At 45.0% G+C, this 19,116-nt stretch overlaps 1 protein-coding gene across 8 annotated transcripts in view; it reads right to left on the minus strand.

The window, feature by feature from the left end:
- The window catches only part of vir (VIR_N domain-containing protein), a 353,139-nt gene that overhangs the window by 121,013 nt on the left and 213,010 nt on the right, over positions 1–19,116 (minus strand). For all 8 annotated transcript variants that reach the window (XM_055062055.2, XM_055062056.2, XM_055062054.2 and 5 more), the window contains 3 exons: positions 10,829–11,102; positions 7,108–7,201; positions 2,276–2,353 (listed from right to left, as the gene is read on the minus strand). In XM_055062055.2, the coding sequence (XP_054918030.1) occupies positions 2,276–2,353; positions 7,108–7,201; positions 10,829–11,102 (446 nt within the window). The remainder of the gene's footprint in view (positions 1–2,275; positions 2,354–7,107; positions 7,202–10,828; positions 11,103–19,116) is intronic.

Genomic DNA, 19,116 nt, shown 5'->3' on the forward strand with positions numbered 1-19,116 from the left:
AAGGGTGCCGGTGCTTTCGCCAGTTGATTTGTGTACCTGCACCCACATTGAGTGTGCGTCACTTTTGCGTTTCGTGGTTCGCAAAACAATATTAATAGATTCTTAGGGGCAGAATATCGTTCCTGGAAGCCATGAAGCACTCAATGACTAGTGGGTGAGCAGGCCTGAGTGCGCTGTTGTGCAAACAGTGCGGCCGATAAAGGCATGCAGAGTTTCGTTTGCCGACGCGGCTGCCTTGGAGTTCATTTTTGCTGACTTCTGCACTTGGAGCTTGCCTTTTGTATTCTTTTTAAACATTATTTAGGCATTTCACATATTCAAGAAGTCTTCGAGCGCAGCCTTCCCCGCCAGATTTATCAAAGCAGCGCACTTGTTTACACTGACATCTACAGACACAGATCGTTGTTATAACGTCAAATATAGTGGAAAAGGTGCACCACTGATCTGACATAATGTCAAAACATAGCAAAACATACACATCTGCGCATATGTGCCATGTTGTTCCACCCTGAGACGTGTCAATATGAGCGGCCGAACAACTTAAACAACGGCAACTGTGATCCAGATACATATATTACGGGCTGTTTATTTATTTCTGATTCTCGTTTTTCTTTAACTCCTTCATACTTCCAGTCTGCGCATGCAATAAAACATTATTAGGGAAAACTGTGCTCGCATAAATTAGGTTCTCATAATTAGGCCGTCTTCTTTCACAGAAACACGGATGCCATCCTGACACCATTGTTAAAACTGAGCGAGACGGTTGTTTATGCTGCTGCATATCGAATGCACTGGCTCTTGTTTCCTGTATGATGCAGAGGTAAACAGTACATCTCTGGAATTGAGAAATATGTTAGCATAACAACACATACAGACCCACCCATCTAGGTAGCGAATGCGACCACCAGCCGAGTACGGTGATGTACAGATGTTGGCACAGCGCTGTCTCGCCACTTGCCGCTTATTGTGTACGCGCCGTGCAAAGTGTAGTTGATCTCAAATCGCTATAGGGTCACGAATGAACTATAAGAGCGTTTTCCTTCGTCCCAATTGCTTACATTTCAGTTCAAGTCCGCCGGTAGCAGGTGCACGAACAGGACGGTGCCAGACTTAACCCTCGATAAACAGGATCAACATTGACTCAAACTTGATGTGCACAGCTTGATAGGGTTGAAGCTTGTGCTTTTCAACTTGGTAGGCACTATTTGACTCATTGTTAGCACGATTCATTATATATACAAGCGAAGGCACTGTCGCTATCGCGTTGTCAGTTCGATGGCCGATCGCACAGGGTTCAGTCGAACGATGGTCGGCACGCTGATTTTGTTGGTGCCATCAACCAGAAGGCCCGTCACAGTATGACAACTCCCACTTGTCGGTTGCGTCATTGTCAACCTGGTACGATAAAATGCTTTCAGTGACGCACTGTACTGAATAGTCGGTCAATTGTTGATGTGAGCATCTTGTCGATCTCATATTGACCCAGTGTTACCGCACCTTAAACGAGCTCGTGAAGTCAGGCATGTGCTGCCACCACCAGCAAATGAGGGCCGGCGCTTCAAGAAGAGTTTATCAGCAACGTGTTGTTTTTAAGTGACCCCCAAGTGTAACGCACAGGCTTTTCGTTAAATTTACTAGCCATCAATGAAAGGCAGCAACTACCTGGCTCAGAGTCCAGTCCGAACCACTCGGACGAAGCCATGGCTACTTTCTGTTTTAAAGTGGAGTTGCAGTCTTACGCTATGCACATTTTCCGCACCGCAACGACTTCGAGCTACCAGTGGAGTTTCAATGCGGTACATGGCACGAGTGCTTGCAGCAGTGCGTGTCCGTGTGCTTATTCTTTATTTTATTTTACTTTTAATTTTTTAATTTTTCTTTCTCCCGGGGGACTTTTCGGTGCCCGGCGACGCACGCAACCTTTCCAAAATGTTTCGCGACTAATCCGCTAGGGCGGGGCACATGCGCCGTTGCACTATGAAAAAGGCGGATTGACTATTAGGTGCAGAATTTCACTCAGTCAACTGTTTGAGCCCTTCATGACAGCATCAGTTTCCAAGTGACCCGAAGGAGAAAGAAAAACAATCACTGTTGGCATGCCAATGCACTCCTAGAGTAAACAGTGTGACACACATGAGGAATTTGTCTAGGCCACACTGTTAAACCATAACACCAAAGCCTATCAGCTTACTCAGCTTCCACTTCTATTAAGCCCTTCTAGAGCTACACACTAAATGGCACTAATCCACAACTTGATGTCATTACTCGTGCTTACCGTCTCTGTTGAGCCAGGCAAGGCACCCTCAACGGGTGCAAGTGCAATTTCTGTGTCACACATTGCTTGAATTAATGTCTGCAAATTTGTGAATAAATAATCAGGTAAAAAATCAAAAGCATAGTATTTGCAACAGTAACACATGTTGAAACACAATGACGCCTGCAGGAGCAGCAGAGGAGAGAAAAAAAATTTGGGTTGCCTTATAATAATGAAGCAGAGCATATAAAAAAAAAACTGACTCAATTTCTATATCTCAGCACAAGTGTCATCACAATAAATTGCATTTGTTTAGAAGAAAAGCACATATCAAGAAAAATCACAGACTAAGAAAAAATTTGGAGGACACTCAGCTTCGTTTTAAAAGGGCCCCTAAACCACCACCAATATTTTTTAAACATTTCAAGTATACACGCGCATCGAGTTCAGAATGCCATCATGATCAATGATGCCAAACGTGGCAGTGCTATACGCCGTGGGCAAAATATGGGTGCTGTGTAATGCAGTCATCGTTTCCTGTAGCAACGACTCCTGTCACCTTCCTGCAGCAAACGTTCTCCTCAGCATTTGTACTCACCACGCGTGACTGCACGCATTGATGATGCCATTAGCGCAGAGCGGGTTAACAGTCAGTGGGCAAAAACAGCAGAGAGCACCAACCCATATCATCGCCACAATCTGGAGAAGGCGGCGACAATGGCTGCTCATCTCCAGTGGAGGTGCTTCACAAGGCGTGTCACCGTACGGATCCATTATGCTGGCAAGCCTTCCTAGAGCTGCGTGCAACACAGGTTCTATAGCAGCAGGCTTTGCAGGAGCATGGGCCGGCATGGCAGCAACAGCGGATAGCCGAGAAGCACGGAGTCGTGGTAACCAGAAGTGGACAGCTTTTTGAAAAGTGCGTTGGCGATGACGTATGTCACATGACATTTGAAGGAGCACTAGGCAAGGAGGAGACCAGCCGACGAACGGACAGTAGCGAAGGAAAGAGCGAAACAAGCAAGAGGCATGTTTCGATCATCAAACACGTGTAACTCTGCTACTACCGCACCATTTAGAAAAATTCTGGTGGCTACGTGCTCGTTGCAGACTCATCCACAACTGCAACACCGCAACTAAATTTCAACCTCTGGGTGGTTTAGGGGCCCTTTAAGAGTGGAAAGCAATAGCATTCAAAGACCCCTGACTGCTTTTCATGCTTTCCAGCAACTGCAGCTTATGCAACTGTAATGTTTACTGGGAAATGGTGGTGGCAAACGCTATGCATGAAGGCAAGTTTTCTGATATAAACATGGCCTCTTGCGTGGGCCGATCTCCTGTTATTGTTTTGCACTTTTATTACTTCAGTTTGAAAAGATCTGATATAAAAGGTGTGTGCTGCTGGTGTTTTATATTTTTTTTTCCATGACATTTGTTTGTGGGCTGTCATTCTCAAAATTCTGAGGACTAACTTTGTAAAGAATGAAAGACAAGGTAAGAGCAACTTTGGTGATAGAAGAGTGGTTGGGTACACGTGGTTCGGAATGATTTTTCATGAAAAGATGGTCGCCGCTGGAACGCTGGACACCTATGCCGTATTTTCTGCGACACAGGGCCCTTTACCATAAACATTTTTCAGTTTTTATAATTTGATAATAATTGTTTACACAAATGGCTGCCCGTGTTCGAAGTTTTATGCAACACACAACAATATATGAGAAGAAAGGGGTTAATCAAGAGGCCAGATTTTTTATTAATCATATTATAAGAAGCCAACAAACAAAAACACCAAGGACAACATAGGAGAAATTACTTGCACTTATTAATTGAATTAGAAAAATGATAAATCAATGGCAATGAAAGTGGATGAAAAAACAACTTGCCACAAGTGGGGAACGGCTCCACCTCTTTGCATAACACGTGCGATGCTCTAACCAATTGAGTTACCGCGCAATTACACAAACTATTCTGCTGCAGAGTGAGACCATCCCCTTACAGTCACTGCCTATGAAACCTCCTTTTGTATAAAACATCTATCAAAATATGTACTATTGCGCTCAATATGATCTACTCTGCAAAAGCATATGGCAAAGTGGTTGTGCATTATAGCTCATACTAAGCACAATAGTACACCTCTATAGTAATATGTGCACCCTTATCGTAACAACAAAAATATGAAACCTATGAAATATGGCACGGAACATCAAAGGAGACTGCAGAAATAACCTTAAAGCAAGGGACCAACACATGCAGTTTTTGCAATACAAGGACATTGCGATTGTATGTTCTCCCTCAGGCATGCTAGGAGAACACAGAAGTTTACTTGAGCACTTAACAGTCACACTTGCAGTAATAATCTGGAAATCAAATAGCACTTTCCTTCTTCAAGCTTGCCTTGAGTGACAATCATACATGCTGACGTAGTAGTTTTGCGGAAACCCACAAGGTGGAGAGAAGTAATTAATAAAGGGAAAATCAGACATCCACCCGTTCGTAGCAATTGCTACAAAGGAAACCCATACGGGTTCCTCGAAAGAAAAGCCTTAGAGTTGAAGAAAAATTCGTCCTGGTCCGGGACTCGAACCCGGGACCACCGCCTTTCCGGGGCAGCCGTTCTGCCATCTGAGCTAACCAGGCGGCTAGCAGACGGCAGGGCGAAGTTGAATTTGTCGACAACACGAAGCAAAGGCGAGTGTTTGACATACAGTCGCCGAATAATTTTCCGGACTCCAAAAATTCGGGCATGCTCGATTATTCGGTCTGCTTCGCGGCACCGCCATTCTCCCCATAGACCATAATGTATAACAACTGCCGAAAGTTCGGACACCTTGCAACCTCTCATCTCACTTTTCGGACACTCCTTGAGCCAACTCGATCGAGAGCACCATGCACCGACTCTGACCAGTGCATGGTTCGACTTGCTGAACGCCATTTTTGTTTTGAACGGAGCCTCCTTGCTGCCCCACGAAGTGGCGCTACTGCAAATCCCCGCTCATCATCACCGTTTCTGCCTGGTTCAATAGAGTGGTTCTACAGCAGTTCCGGTTTCAGCTTAGTAAGCCATGCCAAGACAATCCAGCAGCTGATTTGTTTCTTCGCGCACGACGCTGCGAGTAGGCCACGTTTTTCGTTTGTGCGAGTGGTGTCGGCATAGTGGTGTTTACTTTGTGTGCTGTGTCGAGGTTCCGGTGATCCAACGCTGCATACGGAAACATCACGTCAAGTGTCTAATGGCGCCGACAGTGCCCGCGCAGAGTGGGCTGGGGAATGCCGGCAAGCAGGTGCCAGGAGGCCTAAGATTTGTCGCCTTCCGATGTGCTCCCTACCGACGCGAAAAATGTTCTGCTGAGACTTGCGCAGTGGTTGCATTGCGATTCCGGACACCGTCACATTTGGCAGTTTCACAGGTGCTGACACTGCTGTACTGACATGCGCAGAACTCGACGACGGCGAGATCATTCATCAGGTTTCTGCTGCACCGCCGGACGATGACCGAGTCGGAAGATGACGCACCATGTGCTACGCTGCCGTCGCATGCGGAGCGTGTACAAGCAGTGACTGTGCTTTCAGCCGCCTATAGTGACCGTACGGCCCGCTCCGAGATTCAGGCTTATCTGATTGCGCGTAAACGGAACAGCGTGCAACGGCGCATTCACGATTTCTTCAAGCCTACTGCCGAGCCCGAATAAGTGCGTGGAAATAAAGGATTTCATTTTTTTTCTTCTTAATCTGCTTTTTCGGACACCTGTTTATTCTGACATTTTCACAGTCCCCGTGAGGTCCGAATAAACGGTTGGCCACTGTAGTAGTTTTGCGAAAACCCGCAAGGTGGAGAGAAGTAATTAATAAAGGGAAAATCAGACATCCACCCGTTTGTAGCAATCGCTACAAAGGAAATAGACTTCGCCCTGCCATCTGCTAGCCGCTTGGTTAGCTCAGATGGTAGAGCGGCTACCCCGGAAAGGCAGTGGTCACGGGTTCGAGTCCCAGACCAGGACGAATTTTTCTTAAACTCTGAGGCTTTTCTTTCGAGGAACCCGTATGGGTTTCCTTTGTAGCAATTGCTACGAACGGGTGGATGTATGATTTTGCCTTTATTAATTACTTCCCTCCACCTTGCGGGTTTTCGCAAAACTACTACGTCAAACACTTGCCTTTGCTTCGTGTTGTTGACAAATTCGACTTCGCCCTGCCCTCTGCTAGCCGCCTGGTTAGCTCAGATGGCAGAACGGCTGCCCCGGAAAGGCGGTGGTCCCGGGTTCGAGTCCCGGACCAGGACGAATTTTTCTTCAACTCTGAGGCTTTTCTTTCGAGGAACCCGTATGAATTTCCTTTGTAGCAATTGCTACGAACGCGTGGATGTCTGATTTTCCCTTTATTAATCATACATGCTGGGAGATGCACCTTCATGGATCATGAGTGATTGCACATACCTACATACGACACACAATCTCAGGGGCAGCTCCAAAGGAAAGGGGGGAGGAGGGGGGGCTCCACGCCCAGCAACATGCAGTGACTAAAAATGAATAACCTCTTGCCCGAAAAACAGAAATGGGGAATCATGCTCTATCCCCAATTAAAAATTCTGGCACATGCCCCTGCACAATCTGTAGGGCCTTTTCGGCAGGAGGAGTACACACACATATTTGGTGAAATAGAAAGTAGCAATTAGAGTAACATTTGGTTAATAAAATTTGGGGTTGTCTGTCACTCACCAGGTCAAAGTTACTTTGATAAAACTTCAGCTTGTAGTGGAACCACAAACACAATTTGTGAAATGGTAACATGACTACAGTGGGAACACAGCCACGAAATAAGGCACAAACATTTGTGAGAAAATACACTTAACTCACCAGAATGCACTCTTGGACTTGAATGTGTCCCTGCTTCTCGCTGGGCAAGTTGAATAATGTTAGCATGTAGTTGAAAATGTCTGCATACTTTCCTCTGAAAAAAAATGTTCCACATTAAGCATTAATGTGTTACACCACACCAACAATATCATCAAACAAGACTTGAGATGTAACGCATGCCAAACCACGAATTCTTGTAACCTTCTATGCCCCAGCAGCCACATCACCAATAGCACTTGTCATCTACCTGGCAAACTGGCCATGCTGCTGAGTAGGTGGTCACACGCACACCCTACTACTGCTACCTCGCACTTTACTCTGCCAACACTACTGGCTGCTACACTTTCGTGCACTCTGGTACCCATCATGAAGTCTCCTACTAAAGTTCCTACTAAAAGTACTGACAGCTGCATTAAAGAAAGCAGCCATTTCACGGACAAAGACACGCAGGGGTGGGACTGCCCAAAGTCATTTCGTAGCAATTTTTGGAGCAAGTAAAACTGCATTTTGGAGCAGTTTGGAGCAGTCAAAATTTCATTCTGAAGCTATTAGGAGCAGATACAATTTCATTTTGAAACAGTTCTGAGCACGCCAAACTGAATTTTGGAGGAATAATGGAATATGGAATATGGCAGCGCACTTTGAAAAGACGATGAAACAGAATAAACCAACATGAGCACTGTAATGCAGCTGTCTTAAGCAATGCCTTAAGCTTAATTTTGAAGCAGATTACCCCAATACTGAAACCGTCTAGTGCATGCGAATTTTGGTAGTAGTGCCTGTAGATCTTTAATTAGTGGTAGCAACCACAAAAAAAAACGTGCATTCTGCAATACTGAGTCTGAAATTCCGAAAAGTAGCCCAGGACATTTTTTATAAATACATTTTTCTTTAATGTCTCGACAGTGTGGGTGAAGTGCATATCAACATGTACGCAGAAGCCAGAGTTATGAACTACTGAGTTATGAACTACTGTTTTGCAGGCATAGCAGCAGCGTCAAAAAACACACACAAAAGAAAGGAACGCTGACAGACACGGACAATCGCTGCAGTTTTCCCTTTCTTTACTACCCTTTCTTTTGTGTGTTTTTTGGCACTGCTGTTATACCTGCAATAAGTGACCAACTTGCCCAAGAACTCATTTCACTGTGTTTTATTGTTGCGATAGCAATTATATGGACACTTCAGGTGCAATTCTGCCGTCGGAGTAGGCGTGATGCTCCATATAAAGTGCCAGGGTGATAATGTCATTGCCGCACGTCGTATGCGTGAGTGAAAGCGTGCGAGGGTGAGCCGACGATGGTGACTCAATCTCGGACGCAGAAGGAAGGAAAGCAAGGAGAATGCACACCGTCTTTCGTTGTGTGCAAGGCACTGCGGAGAGGGAAGGAGGGGCGTGGGGGCGTTTTCTACCCTGGCAGCTGCTCGATATGGCATGACTGCGCGGGTCCTATCTCGAAAGCTATCTGCGACGGGGACAGAGTGCATGCGCCAAGTGCTGATAACTTCGTAGCAGCTGTGTTTTCGCAGCTTAGTTCGTCCTGAAGCGAGAGGCAGCACGAAAGTGAATTCACCTGTTGCTGCTGTCACGCTTCCTCACTCCAGCATTTTGAAAGCGAATGCACGCGGTGATTGTGTGAGATGTGTTCAAATTTGCTTGCGTGCGCGTGACACCATGCTTGTTCATTCAGACAGTAAGCAAATGTTTACAAGTTTATACGGCCGATAAAACTACTATCCTTACTTCGTACAGCTGTCAACTAATTTGCTATCGCAATTGATGCTTTGCCTTTCAGGCAAAACTGTGACTTCCTTTTTTAAAGCTATTTCTACATGACAGACCAGAGCAATTCCGAAGCACCTAATGCTTAACTTTCTAGTATAACGTAAAACTATTACAATGTTTTTATTCCAAATCCGCCATTAGCCCCTCATGATAAATCAAAATGACTCAGGCCTCGCCACATGGGCATAAAGACACACTATAATAGTTTTACGTTATACCAGCCGTGGGGACAGAGACGCCCTTTCACTGAACCTGCTGCAGCGCACGCCTCCCTAATATCTAGTTCGCTCGCAGCGCCTTCAGCCTACTTTTCGTTGTTTTGCACCTCAGGGAGCACTGCACCGCTCGGGCCACTCAACCGTATTTTAGTAAACTCTGAATACCACCAGCCTGGTCGTTCCGACGGCAGCAATGACAGCTGGGAGGGGTCGTGCATGCACCGGTCACTTGCCGGAAGCGCCAAAAAGTCCAGTGTAATAAGCAAGAAAATTATGAGAAACTGTGCGGGAGCCGTCACTGCGCGGTGTGCAGAATGTGAACGGCTGGACTCTTTTTCGGAGAACGAGTCCGCTCACTGTTCATGGCCACTGCCGGAGCACACATGCCGAAGCCATTTAGGCACACGGTTGCACAATTTCGGCCATTTTCTATCTTTGGCGCAGTTTGGTGCATGAATTTGCATTTGTATCAAAATGGCGCAATTGGCGCAGGAGTCCCACCCCTGGACACTAAAAAAACCTCTTTTGTGATCCTTTGGTGGTATACAATGGCATTTTGCATCGGGTTACCCACTGATTACTAAGAGAACACCCCCCTCCCTCTTTGCAGCCGATGTAGGCCATGAGGCCAGACAACCGTTGTAATGAAGTATTCGATATAACAATTTTTTACTCCCTCGAATAAACACTACATTCAAGACAGATATGAAGAAATATTTGCTAACAACACTAGTGGCTACAGACTCATTACTATGAACATATATTGTATACAAATTTATTTTAGTTTTCAATGCTTCTGTATTTGCCTAATCTAATGCTTTTATTCTCTGTCTCACATTGTCCCCTCTATTTTTTTTCTTACAAACATTAAGTTTTTTTTTTTTTGTTGCATAGTATATTGTACTTCGCATATTGTAAGTGTTTTTCTAATCATCTGCTACATTAACCTCGTGTTCTTTGATATATGTCATTTCTATGTTTCTTTAACGTGTCAATTATTACATTTTTATTTACTGATTTGCAGTATCTATTTCATTTGCTTATGTTTGACTTGAACTTCAATTATTGCAAGCGCCTTTCTTGTATTTGATTATCTGCTTCATTAACTTTGTGTAATCTGATGTCTGTCACTGCAACGTTGTCATAATGTATTAATTACTATATCATTAAATTACTAGTAGGAGGTCCCCCTGACAGTTTTTTGTAACTCTTGGACCTCCTGCTGTACTAATGATGAATGATGAAATAAACAAATGACAATTAAAAAAAAAGGAAGACTTTCCCTTTAACTTTGTTATATTGAGCTTTTACTGTATTGGCCAAATGAAGAATTTGCATTCAGCATTGCATTCATTGCTGTTTGGGCTGACTAGTGGTGCTTCAAAATGACTTTTCTATTAAGTCAATTTTACCTAATGCGATATCAATCAATGGCATGTGACCTTTATTTATATGTATTAAGAAATAATTTACCCACTTGAGGAATAAGGGCACATTTGTTTCAATGGACTCTGACACTGCTTATATGACAAAAAAATGCCGAATTAATCATGGCAACAGAAAGCTGGGTAAGCTGGCAGCTTTGAAATGTGGAAAACAGCACTTAGACGATAAAACAAGGCAAACATAGGGCACACACTTGAGTCTTGTTTTTGCCTTATCCTCACCCATTTTCTCTTTATACAGTACAGATACTGATGCAATACAGACTGCTTACCCTGACTTGAAGGTATGCAACAAAGCCATCTTGAAAGGAGGATGCGTCAACAGGAACAATAAGTGGTCAAGCAGACTCAAGGTGCCGGAAGTCGGGGGCCAGTTCTGTGGTGTGAGGCAACGAACTTCTCCTGCCCCAAAGCACGGGCCCACCAGAGAGCCATGCAAGGCATCCAGGAGTGCTCGTGCCACCACCGATGCCGATGGCGCTGCCAAGTCTGACAGTTGAACGCACACCCGGCGAAGAAGCTGCTGTATCGTTGGGCATGTAGAATCTGAACATGCAAAAGAAAAATGATAGCTGAGTCCTACAGCTCAAAGTCAGCATGCCTTTTTTGTACATAAAGGTTACACGGGAATGTAAACACTGTCATTGAATTAAAAAGCCAGCTTTTCACATCAAAAGTTTTGTAGCCACTCTCCAGATTTCAGTTAAAATCTAGAGAAGCTGTATAAGTATAGTAAAACTAAATAGGTGGAGAAGTCCTACAATGTCATTGAAATTGAAGACTGAAGACAAATGCCAAAAACAAAATACGTGTAGTATGATTGTTAGTCATTTTAACTTCTCTTAACCATTTGGATGCTGGGAATTTGAGGCGATCCTGCCCGCTGCGTCCCAATGGTTTTTACAACGTGCAAGAAATTCAATTTATGTGAAAGTAACACCTTACAGGATTTGAATTAATTAAATTAAATTAACTTCTGGGGTTTTATGTGCCAAAACCACTATCTCATTATGAAGCACGCCGTAGTGGGGGGCTATAGATAAATTTTGACCCCCTGGGTTTCTTTAACTTCCACCAAATGCTCTTTATTTTTTCTCACTTCCATCGAAATGCTGCTACTGCAGCTGGGATTTAATCCCGTGACCTTCTACTTTGCTGCGCAACGCCATAGCCACTAAGCCACCACGGCGGGTAGGCTTTGAATCCAAATGCTAGTTATTGCCAACACATTGCTAAGCATTTTCCAAAGTTTCTTTCATAAGAAAATTTAAATAAAATTTGGACAAGCTAATTAATTATATTAATTAAAATATTTACTGCTCCGCAGGCAACATGGCTTTTTTGTCACTGTCACTAGAATACGCCTTGTAATCAACATTAAAGTCCTCGTAATAAAGTTCATAAGAAGTTCCTCAATTTCTACGTCGTTAAAGAAACTTGCAGGCTTTATGTGTCAGATCACCACGTCAGAAAACAAGAGATGCCAGCAACACTGACTGAGGAGCTTTGTTGTGCTATATGTCATAGAAAGACAAAACCTGCCATACAATTTTAATTTAACTAACTTCTGCATAGATGGTGACACAAGTGAACAGATGTTTCACGTTTGCAAATTATATCAGGCAAGACAGAGAGTGAGTGAAGAGTCTTATGTGGCTTTCTTGGGCGCTGCCAGTTTGTGCATCAGCACCCAGTCAAGTATGTTTGGGCATGGCACTTAAACGGGTCCTGAACCACCCCTCGTGCTCAGTGAAAAAACAAAGCCCGTGGATAGCATACACTGCAATGAACATCTCAGCAAATATTGCAGTTGTATGCGGTGCGTGGAGCTCGGAAGTGAGAAGTCACCTTTCTCTCAAATGCTCTTTTTTTCAACAGAAACATGCTCCTCACTCTTTTCTGAATGCTTTATTTCGTAATATAGCAGATTCCCATGCGTGGCTGCTATTGGCCAATAGCTGACATCCATCAAGAACGGTGTTTGGATCAGTGCTCATCTTCTTACTGTTACTGTGTATATTTATTGACGCAGTTTAATAAACAGGCTGAAGTAAGCGAAAATCTGCTTTCAAATTTCTATAACAATTATATAGTTCTGGAAGAAGCTGACTATCGTCTGCTCACGCTTGGCCGCGGCTGCCTGCGTAGGAATTAAACTGCTTATCAGCCTGCTTATCGGAGTTGCAGTCATCAGGTCCCGCTAATTTCGACTAGTTTTGAGCACTCAACTAGCCTCGAACCAGGCAAAACTTAAGGTCACACCACAAGCGCGCTTGCCAGCGTGCGCTCAATTCGGGCTGCTCCTGGTTAGTCGCTTTGGCAGATATCTTTTTGTATTGAGCTATTGATAACGTTTCAAAATGCATAAGTTGGATGTGGCTACTATCCGTCACTCAAGCTGGTGGCGAACAAAACCAATGCGCACCAAGTAGCACGGCCAGGCAGGAGCATATGAGCGCGCACTCAAGCCCTGTCACGCACAAAGCATATACTGTGCATACGCACTAGAGTTGCAGGTAGCTGTGGTGTGCTACGTAACGTAAATACAGTGCCCGCCGTGGAGTGCCGTGAGGAGTCTGCTGACTGAGCACATAGCAGCTCGCTAAGGAAAACCGCATTTGGTGTGTCACTGGTGCCAAAAATCGAAAGTAGTGGCATCTACGTGAGCATTCAAAATATAACTTGAACTGCGCGGCACAGTGACGTTAAGCAGACGGAGCGTTGTGGCCACACCCCACTCCGCCATAGTTTGCAGTACGAGTCACACTAACATCAGTGATACCAGCCTGGTGTGTAGCATAGAACGAACTTGCTGTTGGGCTAGTTGGCAACTCATTATAGTAAAACAAATTATAAGTGCAAAAAACACACTCACATACACCCACACACCCAAACATGCAATCACTCCAAAACAATGCCCCCCTCGAAACAGGCACTCTACAGAGGCACCTGTGTCAGGGGGAGTCTTTTTGGAGTGCCAGTATGCACATAGACTCTGTTTCAGCACTTGCTTGAGGCTTTTTGTTTCGCTTGCGTTCCACCTACACTGTTAAAATTGTTGTCTTAGTTAATAATTACCACATTCACTGCAAATCTAGCACCGATTTAAGAAAGTGTATTTCTATAAATGAAGGCAAAGTAGCAAGTTAATGCATGCTGAGTAACCTATTGCACGCAAACATCTCTCTCTCTTTCTCTTTTGTTGTTGTTATGACATGAAGACAGTTAAAGAGCTCAATTAAGCAAGCTAGGCCACTGTAACAGTACATTAGTAGGATCATCAGGTTACTTCAGACGAGATTATTCTTTTTTTGCCATTGCACGCTTACGTGCACGACAGCAATGCGACAAAGTTGTAATTATCTAAGGAGCTAAAATCATTATGTTGTTGCATCAAGCTAACAATGGCACAATAAAGAGTGAAAGGAAATTATAATAGCCGCCTTTTAACTCAGTGTTATGATGTCTTGCATCTAGAGAGTCGTTTGTCCTATGATCCTGATACAATACCCTATTTCAGCGTTCATGTTGTAGCAGCATATCAAAGTATGAAAGCCAATGATTAAATTGCAAGGCAAAATGATTTCGCCCTAGTGGCATTAAAAACACATAAAAAGAACACCTATGATTGCATAACCACTAAGACAGAGTCATATAAAGCAAAACCTTGTTATAACGAAATTGAAGGGGGGACGTAATTACTTCGTTATAACCATTATTTCGCTATAGCCACTATCCATTTCTATTCACAATTAGCAAGCAAAAGAGGATGTACTAACCACTAAATCTCACAGCAGCCTTTCACGCGAACAGAAAACGGCCATCACACGAAAAAAAAACAAGCGAAAAAAAAAAAAAAAAGAACAGCAAGGAATTGCTACTTCATTCACGCTAAATTGATCAATCAACAGCACACCAGCTGGCGGCTCACTTCGCAGAAAAAAAAGTCCTTGACAGATTTTTGCTGTGTCTTCTTCAGGCGAATGATAGCTTTTTCAGCTGCAGCCGCTTTTTCGAGTCCGTCCTTGCCGTCATCATGAGCGCCAAAGAAGCAGCGCAGCAGGTTTTCCGCATCCAGCGCTTGTGCGGACGTCAGTACGTCGGGTTAGGCTCCGGGCTTGCGTCAACACCTTCGTCACTGTCGCCATTAGGCAACCCCGTCACTGCGCGCACAATTTTCGGCTCCATTAGCTTTTCGGTCGTTACCGCAACATCAGCACTGACGTACGAGCGGATGTCGCAGTCGGGCACAACACCAGCATCAAGGAGAGCATCCGACGACGCTAGGGCTTGGTTGCCTGCGGCACCCTCATTGGCAGCAGCACAGAGATCTTCACTGTAACTGCTGCTGCCGACGCCAAATGAGGCATGCCGGAAGCAATTGGCGATCGTGCCTGCCAATACAGCCATCCAAGCAGCCTGTAGCATCTCGATCGCTATGTACAAATCGATCGTGGACTCGCGCTTCATGGTCATATTGAGCAGAATCCGGTCGATCACACGCTTGTGGTAGCCTGGCTTAAAGTTCACAACTCCTTGGTCAAGAGGTTGCACAACTGCAGTGCAGTTTGGCGTCAAGAAGCATAGCTCGATGTTCTTGAGCACAGTGGCAGTGTCTGGGTGGGCTGCGCAGTTGTCCAGCACAAGGCATATCTTCCGGTTATGTTTGCCCAGCCACTCGTCCCACTCCCGCAGCCGTAGTGCAAAAATTTCTCTCATCATCCAAGCCTTAAGGTTAGACACGTAACTCACTTGGCGCTTTCGTTTGCCTTTAATCCTTTGTGGGACAAAATGTGTGAGTGCACGTTGCATGTAATTTGAACATAATACTGGAATCTGTAGCACCTTGTGCACCTAAAACACAAAAGATGAGCATTTTACATTGTCCCATTGTCGTAATAAAAGTGGGACATATTTGTCCCATTGACCCCACAACGCGCACCAAAATGTGGGACGCTATGGTCCCACTGACCCAATCGACTATTCGCAACTTTCACGGCCTATAGGGGGCGCCACCTTAAATCCAACATGGCTGTCCGAGAGATTGAGAACTAGAGCAGTCGGTGCAGTGCTGCGGTCGTCTTGCTCAGGGGCATGTTGTTTCACGTTGTCATGTTGAAATCTCTCTTCAATTTACACGCCCGCTGTCGTTAGCCTGCGTAATGGCTCATATTGGGCGAGCAGAACGCAGGATTCGAAGCCTGCTTGAAGGCGAGGAAGTCCTAAACACTGGTCATCTTGTGTGTTGCGGCATAAAAGCGTGCACGTCGACGTCCGTGACTGTTGAAAGCCTTTGCATACAAACTTCGTGGCTTCGAAGCAAACCACACGAGCTGTGGTTTCAGTTTTGCCGCGACGGTGTTATTAATTGAAGTGAGTGTGCTTTCTATTTGCTATTCTATTAATTTGACCTCTTTGAACGGGTACCATGAACTTTTATACGGTGTGGTGCTCTCTGCAAGTTGTTACTTAGACCGCTTGAATAAGCCGCCGTGCCGAGAAAAAAGAAACCTTCCTGGTGTTGCGCGACCGAAGTCGTTTACATCGACGGTGTGAAAAGCAGCGTTTTGTGTGCGAAAATTTCTTGTCTAGTTATCCCTGCCTCTGTTCACAAAGCTGGCTGTTGAACACGAGAAGTAAACAAAAAAACCATATCTGACTGCTTTTGCGAGCTAATACGATAACCGTTCACCCTTGTAATTTGGTTATTGCGCTTTATGCGTGCTGTGCAAGCTACAGTCTTGCGGTAGTTTTACATCATGCGTGAGTCCTACCGCGTCTTGAGCGATACATAGCCTCGACAATGCTCGCTTCATTCTTCCAGTTATCTTTATAAAATAATATGCACGCAGATCAGCTGAGGGTTCACAACGCGAACACTGCACAGTAGTTTAACGTTTGTTCAACTAGGATTTTTTACCTTACGAGTGCAGTCATGCGCGCCTGTGCACAAGTTACAGCCGAGCGTCGAAGTGACAGACGAGGTACGAATTCCAGGTCCCTCTACGCCTTCGTCACTTTGCTTCGATGCACAAATGAGAAACTCATCTCTCTGTTCCAAAATGGTGGAATGTGAAGCCGGCGTTGTAGAGTACGAATGCATGAACGAGAACAAGAAATTTTGAAGCAGGTACAAGGCTTCACGGAGAATGTTTGCGCTCCAACGTAGCCGCAAAGGCATGAGTGGCAAGAACGCAAGCATCAATCACCCTACAACACATTTGAGTTAAGATTGCGCATTATTTCTTTCCCTGCACGTAATATAGAGCCATCTCTGCGTCTTTATGGAGGTGCATCTATTCGCGATTTCAAGTGCTCGGAATCGTCACTCATCTGTCGTATTCCAAAAAAAGTCCTCGGCGTGAAGTGCACACTGCAAACCTTCATCGCTTCCTGACAGCTTTGCCAATCCGCAGCTTAATAATCAATTTCTTCCTCATGGACGCAGCCGGTGGGAATGAGTGAAGGCTCACCTCACCTACCGCATAACTACCGCTCGGCACCCATTGCGGCACGCGGAAAATACGGTTACTTCTATGTTTGCTCATTCTGAGCATGGTAAATGTCCTTCAGGATCCCACGGGAGCTTTGAACGCATTAAAACATCAACCAAAAGTGAAGGAAAAGCGTACACAACACCAATACGCTACCCGAACGGGTGGCAGCCAGCGGCAAGTATAATCTTTCGATTGTTTCCGGCCGCCGCCGCACGACGGGGCCACCGTACGTGAAAGTTGCGAATATGAATTTTTTTAACAAGATTAAATTTTGCTCACTGTGCAGAGTCGCACACACACTTATTTCAATATTTTTATGTCAGGTAAACTTAGGCTGAAAACTGAAAAAATGTTGAGTGGTAAAAATATAAATATTGTCATTCAGAATGGGATGCCCACATCCCATGAACTACAAGCAAGGACAGGGCATGTCCTCTAATTTGCTCAGAAGACAGTGATTTATTTGAACATGTAGTGCAAACAGACAGTTAAGAAATGTATTAGTTTTGATCATGGAACGGGAAAAAACAAGATGCACAAAGTGGCACTTCACACTTTCGACACACAAATGATGTTCTCACTTCTTTTTCTTTAGTTGAACACCATCTGCACCTTCTCCTACTAGGAATCTTTATGGGATGATGTTCGTTCCCGCAGAAATGCACTTCTGGCACACCTGTCATCTTCTGTCCCGACTTGCGATCGCACTTTTTGTTTTTGAAAACTGGTGGTCCTCTCTTTGACTTGAATGTCTGACCCCCGATTAATTCTCGTCCAAGCATCAAACGGAACCCCAAATACTGCACAGGGTTGTTGTGGCAGTACTGTATAAAAGAATTCACAACTGCAGCATCTAATACATAGTAAAATAGCCGGTGCCATCCCTTTTTGGTTCTTCTGTCAGCAATGTAAGCATTACGCTTCTGATCAAAGCAATCGACTCCCCCTATGTACTTGTTATAGTCCGATACAAGTTTCGGGCATGTCACACCTATTTTGTTGCCATTCAAAAGCGTTCGTTTTACTTCCACCACTTCTGAAGGGTCATGGAAGTTTGATAGCATTGTGACATTATGGCTGACACGCCACTGGAAAGCACATATTTTCCCCTTTGCTCGCCAAACATACCGTAAAAACCGGAATATAGGTCGAACTTTTTTTAAAAAAACCATTGCGAAAAGTCGACCCTCGACTTATATACCGGACATTGGCGGAAAAACTACGGAAGTCTTGCAACAATGGGCGGATGAAGTAAACAGCCGCCTTTGCCATCGCCATTATCAGCAGCGCGGCGTATGGCGTGGCGACATTGTGGCACCGGCATTTTGCGTTTCCACTGTCGCAAAGTTATATTAATTAAAGGCTGCATTTTCATTTTGTTTCAAAATGAGCGGAAGCCGACGTCAATTCACCGTCGCCTTCAAGAAAAAGGCGATTGAGTACGCGGAAGCCCACGGCAACCTGGCAGCACAGCGCGAACTTGGAGTATCCGAAAATAGCATTCAGTAGTGGCGGAGGTAAAAGCAACGTATTACAACTTGCAGCAACCAAAAGAAAACGTCGTTTCGTGGCCGGATCGCAGCGGACTGCAGAACTGGAAGGCAAGGTTGCGGAGTCCGTCCGAGAGCTGCGTGTAAGATCGCTGCCTGTTGTCGAATGCATTCGTTTGAAAGCGGTAGAGATCGCACGCGCCTATGGACTGGACAGCGAGAAGCACTCGTCATCCGACTCTGTTCAAACGTGTTGCTCTGATTCGCAGTAGCGCTTGCGGACTTCGTGCCCTTCTGTGTACTGTACACCCGACGAATTTTTAACAGTATCGCGCGACCGTCGACCCGCGTATTTGTCAGCACCTTTTATCATCACGGCACGGAGCGGCGAAATAGCGAAAGTAAGGGCATGTGTACACATGCGCGTATCTCGTTTGTTTCGCTGCTCATCGCCGTTAATACGGTGTTCACAAGCACGCGGGTCGATGGTCGCGCGATATCGCTAAAAACATGGCCAGGTGCACATGCGAGCAGCATTTAAATAAATACTGTCACCATTGTGCAACCCGCTGA

This window comes from Dermacentor andersoni, chromosome 1 (assembly GCF_023375885.2).
Source record: "Dermacentor andersoni chromosome 1, qqDerAnde1_hic_scaffold, whole genome shotgun sequence".
Taxonomy (NCBI): Eukaryota; Metazoa; Arthropoda; class Arachnida; order Ixodida; family Ixodidae; genus Dermacentor; species Dermacentor andersoni.